A 17,305-nucleotide genomic window follows, 5' to 3' on the forward strand; every position below is an offset into this window, starting at 1 on the left:
GGTCTGCTCCTGTTGATGAGGATAAGTTCAGTGATGAAAGACTCATGTTGTCACGTACCATACTGCTGAGATGTAACAAGAGTTAATTTACTGTTCAGATTTTCCTTTGGTCTTTCACTCAAATCCAGTGCTGAAAGTCACAGAGATACATGCTTACAGTGAGTGTGGCATGTGAGGCTAGTCAAGGAAGGAATACAAATACGCTTTTTATTAAGTCATTGATTCAGATTCTTAAAGATTATGAAAAAAATATTTTGGATATAATACTAGAGACGTCCAAAACCTGAGTAAACAAATAAGGTATTTCTTGTGGAATTGAAAGTAATTCCTATGAAGACTAAGAATGTTTTAGGGTTGTTGGTTTTTTTTTCTAAATAAGCTTCTTATGGATATCTGTGTTTATTCTTAAGATGATCAGAAACCGAAGCAGGATGTTTTGCAAAAATTATGTTATATGCAATTAATAATTTCCCAAATATTATGAACAACAATACCTAAATATTTTTTTTTATGCACAGCTCCAAGAAAACTTAGTGCCCCGCGTGTTGAAGGCATAAACAGCACAACGGTAAAGATAAATTGGAATGAACCTGAAGAACTTAATGGGCCTTCTCCCATCTACCAGGTGGAAAGAATGGATTCATCTTTAGCTACATTGAGTACAGAAGTAATGAAAGGGATCCGTTTCCCAGGAAATGGATATTACAGATTTGCTAGTTCCACTCTCCCCGCCAATACTTACTTTACAGGTAAATGAGTTTAAATGACTGAAAAAAATATACCAATTGTACTCTGCATTTGTTTTACCACTTGTAATCATCTTCTATATAATTTTTGTGGTAAAATCTGTAGTTTTTAATTTACGAGCGTAGTGTGATTGTTAGTGATGTATGGGCTGTTTCGATTCTCACATAAAAAGCCTGTGGAAAACGTTATTGGACATGAGGGATTTGTATTCCCTTGCCTTTGGGCATAGAGATGTACATGATGGTGAATGTTGCTGCATATTTGACTCATTTCCTAGTGGTAAATGTAAGATGGATTTTATTTATTTGTCTGGGATAAAAACTTTTGCTGTGAATACTAAGGCATGTTTTCTTTAGGATCTTTTTGAGGATTCCCGAGGTGCATGAGCACTCAAAAAGCGCTTTCTTCCATGTTCAGAACATTTGTGTTGTGGTCCTGTTTGTTTTGTTAAGGAAAGAAACAAGGCTGCCAATATGACAGAGATCTGCTGTTTCTGGGGCGATGGGTATTATCTCGTCTCTTTTTTGATTATTTATTAATTTTGGAACTAGGCATTTTTCAGATCAAAGCAGACCAATTATCCTGTGGTCTGTGATTCTCATCATTTGCTGCTGTCTTCACTTGGATAAAGCAAAGCTATAGACAGTATCTTTTGGGGAAAGATATCTAGATGAACCTGGTTGCGTGTTAGAGATGTTGTAGAGGTCTGTAAGTGAAATATTACATTGTTGTGCACAAGATACTGGTTTTTAAAAGTATAAGAAGAAATGGCAGAGCTGAAGGTTTAAAAAAAAAGTGAAAAGGTGTATGAAGGGGCATGTGTGTAGATATCAAGTCATGAGACTGCAGCAAGGGGAAATCCAAAAGGAATCTAGGTAACAGTGAGAGCAAGCATTAGATGGCATGCTGGTAGTGTGTAGCCCCCACTGTAGTGTTGTACAGCTTAACCTGGTACTGAGCCTTGTTTTTTAAGACAGCTAAGGGCTGCAAAAAACACCCAGCATTGTTGACACCCAAAAGAATGCCACAGATTTGAAGTGGACTGAGTAGCTGACACCCCTTGTCTTCTGGGTCACCACAGGTAATTCTGGCAAGGGTACGCAAGCACAGCTATCTTGGTACTTGTGAGTATGTGTGTGTGCAAATTCAGTTTTTGTTTAAAACAAAAATCACCTTCTTGTCTCTCTGTGTTCACCTAGTGAATCTAATTTAAAAGAAAAAAAGCTGAAGATCACTTCCATTTTTTCTTGCTAGGTGCTTACTTGACTGATAGTCAAATAATAATAACAAGCGATAATGTGTTAGTTAAATATTGACACCATGTTGACTTGCAAAACCTGTCTCTGTGCAGGAATCTGTAGGAACAGCTGTTGGGCTCCTTTCCTCATCCAAATTGCTCAGTGCTTTTCCTGGTATCAGAGCTTGCACCCTTTACTGCACATTTAGTAAAAAAATCTTTGATGTATTTCTTCTGTTGTCAGTCATGAAAACCTAAACACCAAAGAAATTGTGAACTGCCGTTTTTTCTCACTGGAGTGCCAGTCAGACCCATCACTGCAGTTTAGTTAAATGGTTTAATCAGACAGGTGAAAAATTATGAGAATCACTGAATTTCCTTCTTCTCATCAGAAGTCTATGAGAGTATTGGGAAAGAGGGTGTTGCACTACTGGGATTGTTAACGTGCCTGTCCATTTGTAACCAGGCAAGCCCAACACTAATCTACCCAAGCGCTGATCCAGTCTGAGGTTCAGTTATGCTCCACAAACTGAGACTGAGGCCTCGAATAAGGTTTATGGAGATGGCTGAGATGATTTGAGAGAGTTTGGATAGACAGGTTGGGAGAAGATGTTAAAAGAAAGCTCCCTTCATACTGGTACCTCAGGGCTGATAATGCTGTATGGATAAATATAATTTATTATTGCTTTGGATTGTGTTCTTTCTTTTTGACCAGCTATTAGCCTAATTATCTGGAGATGACCTAGAACCAAAACGTGCTAGGCAATTTGTCCAGACATCTGCTGGTAATGACTGACAATCAGGTTAATTCAGCCTGTTTTGGTACATAAAAATGTGTAATTCAGGTACTTGGCAACTCAGTAAAGTTTTTTGAGAAATATAAATCTGGGTTTTTCTAAGTAGATCATCAGTCCTTCTTCCAAAACACGATGGAGGGAAAATTATAGTAAATCCAGGAGAGTTTAGAAAGATGCTTAAGGGAATGAAAAATATTGTTTAATTGTACTCTGCACTTTGTTGTTGTTGAGACCCTCTCTCATTACCCATCTCTGAAGACAAGCAGTTGGCAATTGTGCTTTATAGATGGAATGGCGTTAGTGTGCATGCAGCTGTGTACATTTTTGACACAAAAGTGTGCCAGCTTGTATATGTCAGTCAGCAGACAGATACTTCTTAGTGTGTCTGGGATCTCCTACTGCTAATCCAGAAAAAGATAGATCAGTTTATTCATTGCTAATAAATGTGGTTGTCCTCACTACCTCCCCAGCTGGTCTTACACTCCGAGGTGCAAGTAATAGGGGCAGATGTATCATCTGGGAAAATTTCCAAATTCATCTTTAAAAAAAAAAAAAAAAAGTTAGGCAATAAACACTGGCTACACTGAGCAGCATCCTTCTGTCTGTAACAAAGCCTCCAGCTGCACAGGAAGATGTGCTCTGAGTACACATTAGATGAGAGGAAGTCAGGTAAAGAAAAGAATTGTTTCTGCCAGAACTGTCCACAGGCAACTTCTCAGCTCTTCAAACTGTGAAGAAGTGTTTTAGGCATCTGTAATATTATTTCCCAAAAGATGCAGACTTGATTTTTTTAGTACTTACTTGTATCCCTTGAAGTTCTTGGATACAACAACATTCATTATATCTATCAAAATACCACCAGGCAAAGGAACTGTTAGTGTTCTTGCTTTAGCTGAGGAACTCGTCCATCTCTCATTGCTCTGAAGATTGGGCTATTCAGGTGTTTATCCTCATATCTTCCCCATGAGACAGAAAAGTGCTGTCATTCAGATTTAATAGATGGGGAGCTGAGGTTCAGAGTCTACTTAATGCAGGAGTTTTTACATAAAAGGCCCTCTAAAAATGGCTAGCAGGTTTTACAAATTAGTTATTTCACTTGGTTTGCTTTATCAGTACAGCTTGTGTGATGCGGCTGTTGGTCTGGAGTCAGAATGCTGCAATAACACTATTGTGTTTGTCGTTCTGGTTCTCCAGTAGTCAATAGAGGTGCTGTCTTGTTTTATACAGGGTAGACAGGCAAGCTTGGAGGTCAAATAACTGTAAATAGCCAAGTGTCTGAATATCTTTTAAATTCAAATTATACTTGTATTATCTCTTCAATGAGTGAGTCTAATGACTAGGTCCAAAAAAAAGCCTAAGGATGAAGGTAATGAGCATGATGTCATGTTAGCCTGGCTTTCACAGCTCACAAATGGGTGAGAATAGTTTGCTCTGCAGGGAAGTTGGGGTCTTCATGTACTTTCTAGCACAGGCATACCAAGGCTTACAAATAAGATGCTTCGAGATCGTTTAATAAAATCCATGGAAAATAGCATGCTGAATTGCTGAAGCGGGTGTATGTGAATGTCAACAACAAGCCAACAGATACATTTATGAAAAGAGTTTTTTTCTCCATTCCTGTTTGCTCCCTGGTTGAGGGTTAGGACTTGAGGTTCCTGAATGGATGAAATGAGAACTGATGTATGAATTTGGACCTGTGAAAATGAACCCTGCTTAAGATTTAGTTTGGTTCTAATTTGAGGCACTACCTTCTGTTCACAATTCATAACTTAACTATCTCCTGAGCAGAGGCAGCTTTAACTTATTGTTTTCCAGAGAATAAGGGATCACGTTTTTCTTTGAAAACATGGCTCCCTGAGAAAGCACATGTGCACTCTATAGAGTATATTGGTGGATGCTATGCCTTCACATAGAAACAGCACCACTGCTTAAACTTTGTAGAAAATCCTGTCAAAAAGCTATGCAATAGTATTTTTTCTAGAGCAAGTGTACTGGATTAAGCTCCTAAGGACAGATGAAGGGAAGCTTAGTTTTCAGGGCATTTTGAGCAAATAGATGCCAAACTACTGAGTTCTTCCAAAAAGGAACTTCTGGGCCCAAAGAGCAACTGGTTGAAAATTGAACCCTGAATGCACCTGGGGTACGATGACATCCAAGCTAGGAGTTTCAGGACTGCAATTTGTTTGTCTAAAGTACAGTCATGGATTACACAAATCACTTTTTGAATCTTCCCTCTGATTGATCCATTGCCAGACAGAAAGTCTGTGGCAGAGCTGATGGGACAGGGCCTATTACAGTTAGAAAGGATAGAAATTACAATCTGTTGGACACATGACCGAACAACAAAGCTCCTTGACTCCATGCTATGAAGATACTGTTGGACTCCATGAAGAGAAGCTCAGTGTACCTGCAGGGGTATGTAAGAACTGCTCACTGTGTAAAGACTGATTCAATTGGAAGGAAATCACAGAGTAGCAAGATGTTTGTGTGGAAGGTTACATTCCTCCTGACCCTCTCAAAATAAGACTACTTTACAAATACAATACTCTGGCATTGTGGTGGGTTTTGTAAATAATATATATATGCTTTCTATGAAATGGAGCAAAACAAATCCTCCAAGCATGCTTTACGTGTTGTTTAAAGTACAATTTGAGCTTAATGCCAGAAGTTATAATTACACATCCATGTGAGAAGGGAGGCCTTTACTTATTTAGTGGTAAAATAATTCCTTTTTTTCAGGTGGATTAAAGTTTCTTTGTGATATTTTAAAAACAGTTGAATTAGCTATTACTATTTTAATGTGATTCCTCTTGGATGCTACTTGTTTAAAAAGAAAATTATTCATGTAATATTGATCAAAATGCAGTCCACTCTGAAGAAACTTTTGTATTTGGCCTTGCTTTGAATCCAAGTTTTCTGAAATAGGATGCTACACTTAAAAAGTAGTCTTGCCTGGAATAGGTACTCTTTGCCAACCTCTACATGATGCGAATTCAGCTCTGTAATAACTAGGAAATAACTGTATGAGGTCAGATGTTCATATATTCAGCATTACAAGTAGAGCTTTTTTACAATGACATTTTTAGTGTTGTGAAGTGGACTTAAAAATGTGTATTTAAAAAAAAAGTCTGTGCTGGTGTTTTTACTGCCAAATTCTGACTCAGATACACACACATTTCTCAGAGTGGAGAATCTTTCCAGTAACGATGTTTCCTAATGAGTTTGCCATGGAACACTGCACAAGCGTCGTTTACATTTGTTCTGAGCAGAAGTGCTGAGAATGGTTGTGGTCATTCAATGTTTGATCTCCCCGTAGTTCTTCATCACAGTGAACTCTCTTTGCAGTAATGTAAAACAAATTCCACTCCATATAATCTTGAGCAAATATTTCAGAGTTAGTAGAAGACACAAATATTTTGATAAGCGTATGGAGCCGAATAAACAGGCCTTTTCCACATCCCAAAAGAAATTTATGGAATGCGTTATGACTCAATACCAAGAAAATGAACACAATTGGAGGTCTAAAAATTATGTAAGAGGAAAGGTTGAAGAAAATGGCATAGTTTAGAAAAAGGAAGACTAAAAGCAGACATGATAATGGTGTTAAAGTATATAAAATTATGTAGTTCAAAAGAAGAGAATAAACTTTTCACCAAGTCTAGTGTGAGTAAAGCAGCAATGCATTCATAAAAAGCTTAAAATATAGCAAGGTAGATTGTCTTCTCACAAGAATTTTTTTTCTAAAAGATTCAGGTTAATTGAGCAAAGGAATACGTTGTTGTGAGAAAAAATGAAAGCTCTGACACTGCAGATTTTAAAGAATAGTTGAATGAGCATTTGTCAGGAATAACCTAGGTAAAATTGATTCTGTGACCTCTAAGAATGTTTTCCAAATGGATATCCTATTATAAACTCTGATTAACCTAATGAGACTGGGAAAGGCTTTTTCTTTTTTTTTGTAGGATCTTTGCATAGTGTTCCAATCGACAGTTTTGTGTAAAGAGGGAAGGTTGCATGTGTTGGGCAGTTTCACTTCTATTTTATTTTTTCTGTTCTGATATTTTCCAGCATTTCTTTTTATGACCATTGATAAGGTTTGAGATGGTTAGAAATGAATTTTAATCACTAAATCAGAATAATAGAATAATTTAGGTTGGAAGGGAAGTCATCTAGTCCAACCTCTTGCCCATAGTGAGTCCAGCTAGACCTGTTTAGATCTTTGTCTAGCTGAGTTTTATCTCCAAGTATATTTCAAAATACTGTTCCAATTTTCAACATGACCAGCCTTTTGGTAATCTTTTCCCCCTTATATCTATACAGAATTTTCTGTATTTCAACTTGTGTCCATTGCTTCTTGTTCTGTCACTATACAGCTCCAAAAAAGCACGATTCCATCTCCTTTATGTCCTTCCATGAGGTAACTGAAGAAGGCAAGATCATCTCCTCCATCCTTCCATTCTTAAGACTGAATAAACCCTGTTCTCTTGGCTGCTTCCCATATGTCATATACTTTGGCCCTCTGACTATCTTGGTGCCCCTCCACTGGATTCATTCCAGTGTGCCAGTATCTTTTTTTTTTTTTTTTTTTTTTTTTTTTTTTATGAATGCCAGAGCATCCAGAAATGCATTGTGGGATTTGATTTGCCTTTGAATTTCACAAGGTTCCTGCCAGCCTATTTCTCCAGTCTGTCAAGATTCCTCTGGGTTGCACTGTATCCACTGCAGCCCTCAATTTTCTTTTTTTTTTTTTTTTTTTTTTAATTGCCTGAAAACTTTTTGATAGTATGCTCCATCCCATTGCCCTGGATTCATTTTAAGGAATAAAACTGTTAAACAGAATTGGTTGCAGTACCAGTTCCTTGTATATGCTGCCCAGTGGGCTCTGTGCCACATGTCACAAGCCTTTGAGTCCTGCTGTTCAGCCAGTTTTTTACGCACTCTTATATTCCACCTGTGGTCTATCTATTTCTCCAGCCTGATGGCAAGGACCCTATGGGAAACCATGTTGAAGCCCTTGCTAAAGCTAAGGTACATAATACCCGTTGCTTTCCCCTTTGGCTGTGGAGCCAGTCCTTTTGTTGTAGAAAGCCATCAGGTTGGCTGGGCACAATTTGCCCGTAGTAAGCCCATGCTGGCTGTTCCAGACCATCTTCTTGTCCTTCGTATGTCTGGAAGGTGTCCCTGGGGACAAAGTTAGGCTGAGCAGCCTCTAGTTTCCCTGCTCTATAGGCACAACTATACAGCAAATGGTATTAAGTTTGGTTGCTTCAGCCTTACGGTAAAAAGATGAAGAGAACTGGAACAGAAAGAGAGAAATCTGATCTTTTGCTTAGTTTGGCTTTATGTATTCTTTGTCTTTTTGCTGGCATTCTTTTCTTTATGTAGCTTTTTAAGAACCATCCTTTTTTATTTCATTACATTGAACTGAAGAAGGTAAACAGATTTTCTGACGGAAAAACTATTACAAAAGAAATTCTTAGATCAAGCTTTCTAATACTGAGAGAAAAAGGAAGAGAGAGCATTTGTTAAGCTGACTTGGAGAACACACTTTATATCTCAGGGAACTTTTGATAGTGCCACTCATTTTTCAGACTTTTTTATTAAATCATACACTAAAGAACTCTTGGAGAGCTCTTATTTTATTGCATCCTTTCTGTCTAGGTAGTTTCCACAGGACATCTCCTTAGAAATTCTTTTCATTTTTATGCCAAATTCTTACATTTTCTTCTCTTGCCTTCAAAAAATTTGAACCCATGTTTTTATCTTCCGTGAAAGAATGATAAAGATCTTCTATATCATCACCAAGTGGCTGGCTTCAGCAAGAATGGGAACCATCCTTTTTTTTGCCTGAGAACTGTTTGCACAGGCATTTTAGTTAGAATTTTGTCCTAGTACTTAAAATGAATTCACAGTTTCATCTTGAAAAACACATCCTTTTCTTCCTTCCTTCCGAATCCCAAGAAGCCTAAAGATGGGGAGCGAGAGAGGAGCTGCGTCTAGAGAAAAAGGAGTGATCCAGCACAACAAAGTGAAGTGTGCCGCTTTATGAACAAAACAACTTAAAACGTTTTCAAACATGCACAACAGGGACTTCGACAGCAAATAAGCCAAGCTGATGCTGACCTTGCCAGTGTTACAGGGGTAATATTTTCATTAAGGTGAGCTGGTTGTGTTAGGCACAGACGTACTTTCTAGCAGTATCAAGTATCTGCTTTTTTCCATCTTTGTAGAAAAGGTTTATTGTAATTTATTGTAGCCATTACAGGGGAGGGAAAAAAAAAAAGATTCTCCCCTTCTGTATTATTTCTCATGTTTACCTCTTGCACTTTATCAGATCAACTATGCAGCACAAGCTTTGTGCAATTGCAACTTTTTTTGCATCATCTTGGCTTTAGTGCCAAAGTATGTTTTTGCCAGTGTCATGTGACATTCTGCGCTGCATGGTTAAAACCAATTTTTTCTGCTTGTGCCTGGAAACTTTCAGAGCATGTAGTAGTCCCACTGCGGAAGCTGTGAAAACGGTAGCTTCCCTATTGTTATCTCAAGCTGCCGGTGGAAAAGCCCTTTCCCAGACTAGTTGGTAGCTATTCAGCTATCTGCTTGTGTAAAACCAATTACAGAATTGGGTCTTTTGATTATCATAAATGTACTACATGTCCTGTACTCTGTAAAACAGCAGTTCTTCCCCTTTTGTCGCAACTCTCGTGCTTCTGTTAATTTTGTGCAAACTTGATTCACTGTTCCAAAATGTAGTGGACATTCTCTGTAGGTGACAAACCTAAGAATTAGCGGAAGAAAAGGGTTTTATCACTTATTTCAAAGCACATGTGTTTAGTCAAGGGTAATAAAAGTAGTTACTCTCTACCAAGCTTGTATTTTTTATAAACTAATCTGAGAGTGTAACCATTTATGTACTGAGCTATTTTATACAAGATTAATTTCCATGAGTAAAGCATACCTATATATTTGGTGTTTCCTTTACTTGCTTGTCTCCGAACAAAATGCTGATAGGATTTGATGTAGGAAATCTGTATAGGAGTCTGCACAAAGAATACTCATTGAATTTAATGAGTGACTGTGGAAAAAGATATTTTTTGTTTTAGTATCTAGTCTGGCCTTTGTTCAGCAAGGATGGAGTTCTCGTGCATTAGTTCAGCTCACTGAAGAAGCCAAAGGTGGGATTATATTCTGTGTTTACAAGGGTGAAGAAGGGGAGGAGAGAGTTCAAGGAGACTTTCTGTTCTCTGTGCTTCTTCTGTGTGCAGCAAGGATAGTAGGTACCCTCATATATGTCTCTGAAAATAAACAGTTACGGAAGCGCTGTGTTTTGCTTTGGGCAGGACATCTTCTGGGATTCCTTTTGTGCTTGTGCACTGCTAAGAAAAGGTGCAAGATGGAGGGACTTGTTGGGAGGGATATTAAGGGAAATAAAAGTTGCTGAATGAAAATAACATACATAAAGAAAAAACCTAGAAGGTAGAAACTGCACAAATGCGTGAAGTCTAATAAAAGAAGAAAAAAGGAGTCGGGGGAAGGTGGAAGGTGGCAAGCACCTCTTGGCAGTTTTGCATGTGAGATATCCATGTGTTAAATGGAGGCTCATTTCATTTAACTATGACTACATTGTTAAAGCAAGTACTGAAATGATACAGGTCAAAGAAAAAACTTGAAGCAGGCTTGAGCATAGAAAATGGTAGTTCAATGCATGTTCATTTTTTAGAGTGGATGTATGAATGCTTCTAAAAATTCTCAGATTCAAATACCTGATGGCACAGAGACAGGTGAAAGAAAACGATTTCCCATGCTTTTAATTTACTAATGCAGTTGGGGGTCTTCCACACCAGTACTTCAGTACTTCGTAGGATTTTTACAGGAATCTTATGTGCTGATATAATTGAACTTGTAACCCAAAGTAGTTTTAAAGAGATGGATTTGATGAGAAGTAATACCCAAAAAGGAATATTCCCATAGCTTTGACTTTAATAAATGTCAAATTTCTGATGTCTTTTATTAGGAAACTCTTGTGTTTTCAGTTTGTGTAGAGCCAGAAGGTGGTAACAATGACACCTGGTCAAGATTTTCGTCTGGAGTAATAATGCTAAAACCTCTTCTTGTTTTTTTAGTGGTGCAGTTATACTGCATCTGCTTTGAAAATATTGGCTGGTCTGAGGCAGGGTGGCAAGAATTCTATTCTTTTTGATGCTGCCTTCTATGGAGAGTTTTAAGCAAGGATGAAGCAAAGAGAGGTTTAGTTCTGTATTGGCTGGTGAGATACTTCACGTGAAATTCATGCTTTCTGGCTCATATTTGGCCCTTTTTTAGATTATTTCTATAAAGGGTTATTTAGTCCAATGACTTGAGGGAGGCATTGCGTTTAACTAATACCAAGCCTTTAAATTACGGTTGCTTTTACCATACAAACTCCTTTCCATGTTTTGTTTTTAAATGGTGAAGATGTAACTACTGAATTATGTATTGACTGAAAGTGTGTGAAGAGTCATGCATTGATTATGATTGCATTGTGAATTTGATCAGGAAATTTTCATAATAATAATATGAGGAAGCTTTTCACCTTCTAATTGATTTTTCAGGGCGATTAAATTAAGACCTTGTCTAAGTGCAACTGTCCTTATCAATTACTGGCAGAATAGAGAAATTAAAGGATTAAAAATTTACGTGTGTTAAGATTCAGTATTTAAGGTCTAAAATCAATCAGATCATAGACTGAATAATTCCATTATGACAAAACTATCATTCAGGATTAGACTGTGGTAATTTGGAGGAAAAAAGGCTGTCTGCACTAGTACGTATAGGAAAAATTAAGATTGCGAATTTAAGCACCTAGAAATTAGGAAATTGAGTTAAAAAAAGCAGCATGAACTTAGTTCAACCTTGTTATTTGTATGTGTTATGGCATGTAATCAGTTGAATAAAAACGAACTTATCCGTAGGTTCTGCTTGTGATATGGAACAGCTGTTGCCTTTTAAAAATTCTTACTGTTCAGTATATGGCTCGATGTCTGTCTTATTCTATGTATCTAATTCTTAAGTAAATGCAGATTTAATTTTTTTTTCCTGTGCTATTTTCACCGGAGTACCTGAGTACTTTGTAATCATTGATATTCACTTTTAAAACACATATTAGTTTCATTTTATGAATGGGGACTTTGGGTAAAGAAAAAAGAGGACTGATTGCTAATTTTGAGTGCTCGGTTTTACATGGGTAGGACCTGAGTTTTCAGAGTAGTTCATGTGTTTAGAGTTTCCACTGACCTCTGTTCAATTAGAACCACTTAACACTTCCACAGATCTCTGTGGGCTGTTTAAAAGCAAGGATTCAAGAAAATGAAGACTGCATACAAGTGAATAACTGAAAAGTTTGACTTCAGTGATTTGCCTCACATTGCGTAAGAACTTTGTGGCAGAGGAAGGGACAGATTTCTCCAGAGTGACATTGAACTGCGCTAGCTATGAAACTGTCCGTTCACTTTTCATACTCCCCTTCCTCTTTCATTAAACATCTGCAGAGCACCTACATCAAATAAGACAAGCTTCTGTGCACAAAATCCTTATTTGCTACATGAATTCTGTTTTAGTTGCTGAACATCATAAAATCCTTGAGGCAGATATCTTATGGGAAATGTGTGTTTGTATAATTGTAGACTATATCATTATTCATCCTCTATTTGTGTATGCATTAATTTTTTGCGGACAATTCTGGTTTTGCATTTCCAAAATTTTGAGAGTTTACTTTTACAGACCTAATGTGGTCTATATAGTTATTCTGAATAGCAATTAAAAAAAAATCTCAGTGTCATAGGAAAATCCCAGACATATCCATCATGTGGAACATTGCTGACTAATACAATGTCAATGGGTAAAAATCTTTAATATTCATGAAATCTTTCTCATCTGAACTATTGGAGACACTGACTGCTGCACTAGATGATCATCTGTATCTGAGGGATAGAGTGCATGCTTTTCCACTGTATACCATGTTTACTAGCAACATATATTTTCAACTGGATGTATAAGGAGAGTTTTTGCTAGTGGTTATAGGTTCTCCTGTTCTATTTAATTTCCCTTTTATTTTTCTTTTCCTCTTGCCTTTTCACCCTTTTCCTGTTTTGACACTATCTATGATTTGTTTCTTGCTCCCTTTCCCCGCTCTTTTTTTTTTTTTTTTTCCTCCTGGTTTGACCATTATAATGTCCTTGATCACCTTCCTTCAATGTTCTCCAAAGTGTTGTCGTATTTTTCTTCATACTGCCAGGCATCAAGTGGTAGAAAATTAAGAGGCCAAGAGAAAGACTCTTCGCCTTCCTTCCTCATGTCTAGCCCACCACCTGAATTTGGTGGCCAGGACCAATTTCACAAAGAGCCTTCTTAGCCCCTACATTTCTAAGATGGAAAGTCTCCATGCAAATGTAATATTTCTTTCAGAACTTTGCTACCATCCTGTAGCTAACCATCCTGCAAAGAGCTATTTCCTGACATTGATAAATTTAGATTTCCATCTTTTTTACCTCAGGATAACCGCACTCTAACGAATTGGTATCTCTGATCTTCAGAAAGAAGGAACTAAAACACTTTTACACAAAAGTGTGTAGAAGAGTGATTTAAATTACTTCTTCAAAGTCATAATGAAAAAGTATTTGGCATGAATATATATATAAAATATTTTCTTTTTCTTAAGAGAGAATATTTTAAAAAGTTCTACGCAACAATGGTGTCAAGAACCTGGGATGTAAATTTAGCCATAGGTGCTGCTTCTATTCCAATTTACAGACCCCGGGGAGGAAGTACCTTCTGTATCTGAGTGTTAGTGACTGCTTTAATCAATGCACTGACTTAAAAAGTATGCTGAAGTTGCAGCATTTTAATTTGACTGAATCTTTTAGTTAGTTATTGTATGTATGTGTAGAGTTTCCAAAGATTGTAGTGAGCTTTGTCGCTGGACGGGATCCCCAGGAAACAACACACAGTGCTTTTGACGCTAGAATGACATGCTTTCTCCCAACTCACGTGCTAGTGTTTTTATTCAGTGGGTGCATGTTTAAAAAAAAAAAAAATTAACTAAAGAGTATAACATGTATTTGATTAGATACAGGTTACATGTAATTTGTTATTTTGACTTGTGAAGTGTAATACCCTTCCTTGTTTTTCGGGGTATACAATGCTGTCTTTTTCAACTATGATAACAAATACTTCTAAACCAAATTATTTTTCAAGATCCTTCCCCAGAATTAGATTGGATTACACATTTCTTTTCCAGTGTTTCTGTCTTTTCCTAAGCTGTTCATACTTTCCATGAAGCGCATTGGACTTGATAGATGATCCCTAAAGCAAATGTAGATGGACAAAATTGTGACCTTAAATTACGGTGCAGTATAGTGACTGAGAATTCAGAAAGCAACTGTTAGCATAACTGTTAGAATGAAAACGCAAACCTGCCAAGTAATGTTGTTCTGTTATAAGGACCACTTAAAAGGGTGACAGAAATGTCATATGCTAAATTACTGGAGGATTCATTGAGCTCGATAGTGAATTCTCACATGACCTTTTTTTTTTTTAAATTTAAAGGCATTCTAAAGAATGATATACTGTATTGCAGAAAAATCTCAAAAAGTAACTATACTCTATCTCTATATATACCCAAAATGAGATTTGATTGAAAGTAGTTAGATCTGTGCTTACTGACTTAAGATCTATAATACCTTAAGATTAATTGGGAGCATAAATGGAGAAGCTGACAACCTGGAACCTTGACTTCTTAAAATTGCTGACCCAATTACTGCTAAGCCCTTTGCTGACATGTTAATATGTCTCTTTAAACTGGTAAATCACCACCATTTCGGTGTATGCTAGAGTTGGTCCATCAGATGAAGGAAGATGTAAGTTTAATTTAAATAATTATTGACCTATTATGACCTTTTCATTTCACTTGTACTGCTCCTCTCAAGGTAAGCAATTATATTTTTTATAGTGTTGGATGGTAATCAATGTACAGGAGCTATCTTTATTGATTTAAGTAAGGCCTTTGATCTGGTAATCACCAACTATTGCTATCTAGGCTGGCCTTAACTATATTGGATATTGCTACAGTTATTTGGTTTAAAAAAATACGCAGAATTTAGAATTTTATTAAGATGCTGCAAGCAAAGTAAAAAAATTTTTGGAAATCTGTAAGATTCCACTTCATAATCTTTGTTAGAAATTGTAAACAGGTTATTTTATACAATACATGATATTTTTAAACTTGTAATTATTTTTAGGTCAGCAACCTCTGTGTTTTGGTTTGTTTTTTTTTTTTTTTATATCAAGTGGATGGTCCTTTTGGGTCAGTTTTATTTAGTGGGGAAAGCCTGGCTATTCTTTCTTTCTTTCTTTTTTTTTTTTTTTTTTTTTTTTTTTTAATTTGCTACCCATATGGGACGAAGGTTTAGTTCACTGGTTGTTTTTTAAAGTCTGTTTTGTATACTGAATGAATTTAGCATTGCAAACTTGTGCTCTTCCATTTGGTGGTGGAAACTGATCTGAAATTATTATTATTATTTTTTTTTAACCAACGTGCACTTTTTGCATATGCATTTTGTGCAATTTTTTTTAACCAATATTCATACCAATGTATTAGGTAAGAATAGCAATTGAAATATTGGACCTTTATCATAGTTCTCAAGTTGTTCTTGAGTATCTTCCAAAGTATAGTCTTACTCCTAACTAATTCTCATCTTTTTCCTCACTTCTCATGCACCTACTTCTTTTTTACCTCTTCCCTAACATTATTCTCTGGACACGTGTTTCTTTCCCCTCCCCATCTTTTGTTTTAATGCATGACTTTGGAAAGCCTGAGTAGGTGTAGGTTTAAACTGTCTTTAGAAAGCTGTGAAATTTGTGATCGTTTTGATCTGCTCCTCTAATGAGTTCCAGAGCCTCTATCCTTCTTGCAAAGGGAGTACAGTCTTGCTCTGGTGAGCCTTGAAACTAACAGCAGTTGTTCAGAGAGGTCACCAACATAATGAGAAGGGCACTCTTGAGATATCTTGAACCACTTCCATGGATGGCCATGAAGATTAATCCTGGGACCTTACATTTGACCTAATATTCTATGGAGAGTCCGTGTAGTGAGCAGAGCAAATGGGATGATGTGCTCGTGGCAGAGTGTGTAAATAAAACGACTGCATTCTGGATTTTTTTTAAAATGTTTTTCTTTTTCTTTTTTTTTTTTTTTTTTTTTAAAGTGAGTTAAAAATATTGCATCTTGCTCTTGCTTTAAGGCCATGAAGGTGTGAGTTTTTACAACCAGATGCATGCCTGGGAAGCAATGGCATAATCTTCTCACTAGCCAGAGGTGGAAGAAGGCAGGTTTTTGTATGCTGCTGGCTCTGCCATATGGGCTGAAATGGCTGGAACTTGGTGCTTTGAGCTGTGTTCATGAACAGGTTGATGATACAGTAGAACTGCTAATTAAGCTCAACAATGTTTTTTCCAGTTTCCACATTTTGTAATTTCATTACCTGTTAAGACCTGTGAAACTGTTACTTTGAAATAATTTGTCTATTGATAAGGCATTTTATTCTTTCAGATTTGCTCTATTTTAGGTTTACAACCCGTTCTTTGTAATTTCAGAATTCTTCTGTCAGCATTCTATATTTTTATCTTGTTTCATATTGCTAATAGGCTTAATTGTGCAAGCACACAGTACTGCAGTTAGCTTAATCCCAGCCTTGTTCAGTCACACACACTATTTTTTTTCAGTCTGTCAGTCAAAGGCTAAGCAAGATGCTATGTAAAGGCTGGGACTGAGCAGTAGGCTTGAAAGTTTTACCTTAAGCCTTACCATTATCCCATTTTAGGACTGCAGGGGTTCAGAATGGAGTGACAGATATATGCATATGTGAATCTTTTTATCTCTAGATGCCTATAGTTGGAGTGTATTTCAATATAACATTTGATTTTAAAATAATGTAGGTGGTAAAGTAAATAGTACCCATGCCCCCATGGCTAAGAAATAAAAATAAAAATTACTTGCCACTGGGACAGGTAATCTTATACTGCGTAAAATGATGTATTTTTCTCCTCTTTGGGGAAAAAAAATTAAATTCCTTGGAACTATGATAAGCCTTGAGATCTTAAAGGGCATTTACTTGTCCTTTGTGCTGCTACCCGAGGGGATGTGATACTGGACCTGGTGGTCACCAATGCAAGCGAGCTCGTCGGAGATGTCAAGATCGGAGGCAGCCTGGGCTGCAGTGACCATGCACTAGTAGAGCTCACGCTCCTGAGGGAAATGGGAAGAACAAAGAGTACAGTCAGGACTCTGAATTTTAGAAAAGCAAACTTCCAGCTCCTCAAGGAGATAGTCAGGAGGACTCCCTGGAAACAGTCCTCAGGGACAGGGGAACAGAACAGAGCTGAAGATCTTTAAGGAAGTGATCCACAGAGCGCAAGAGCTCTCGATCCCTAGGTGTAAGAAATTGGGCAAAGAAGGGAAGAGACCGGCATGGTTGAGACAAGAGATGCT

General features: G+C 37.1%; 1 protein-coding gene across 1 annotated transcript in view; it reads left to right on the top strand.

The window, feature by feature from the left end:
- Window positions 1-17,305, top strand: part of USH2A (usherin) — a 407,979-nt gene that overhangs the window by 109,601 nt on the left and 281,073 nt on the right. Inside the window, 1 exon segment of the mRNA XM_009646839.1 lies at window positions 519-749. Coding sequence (XP_009645134.1) covers window positions 519-749 — 231 coding nt within the window.

This window comes from Egretta garzetta, unplaced genomic scaffold (genome assembly GCF_000687185.1).
Source record: "Egretta garzetta isolate BGI_Z169 unplaced genomic scaffold, ASM68718v1 scaffold339, whole genome shotgun sequence".
In the NCBI taxonomy this organism is placed as follows: domain Eukaryota; kingdom Metazoa; phylum Chordata; class Aves; order Pelecaniformes; family Ardeidae; genus Egretta; species Egretta garzetta.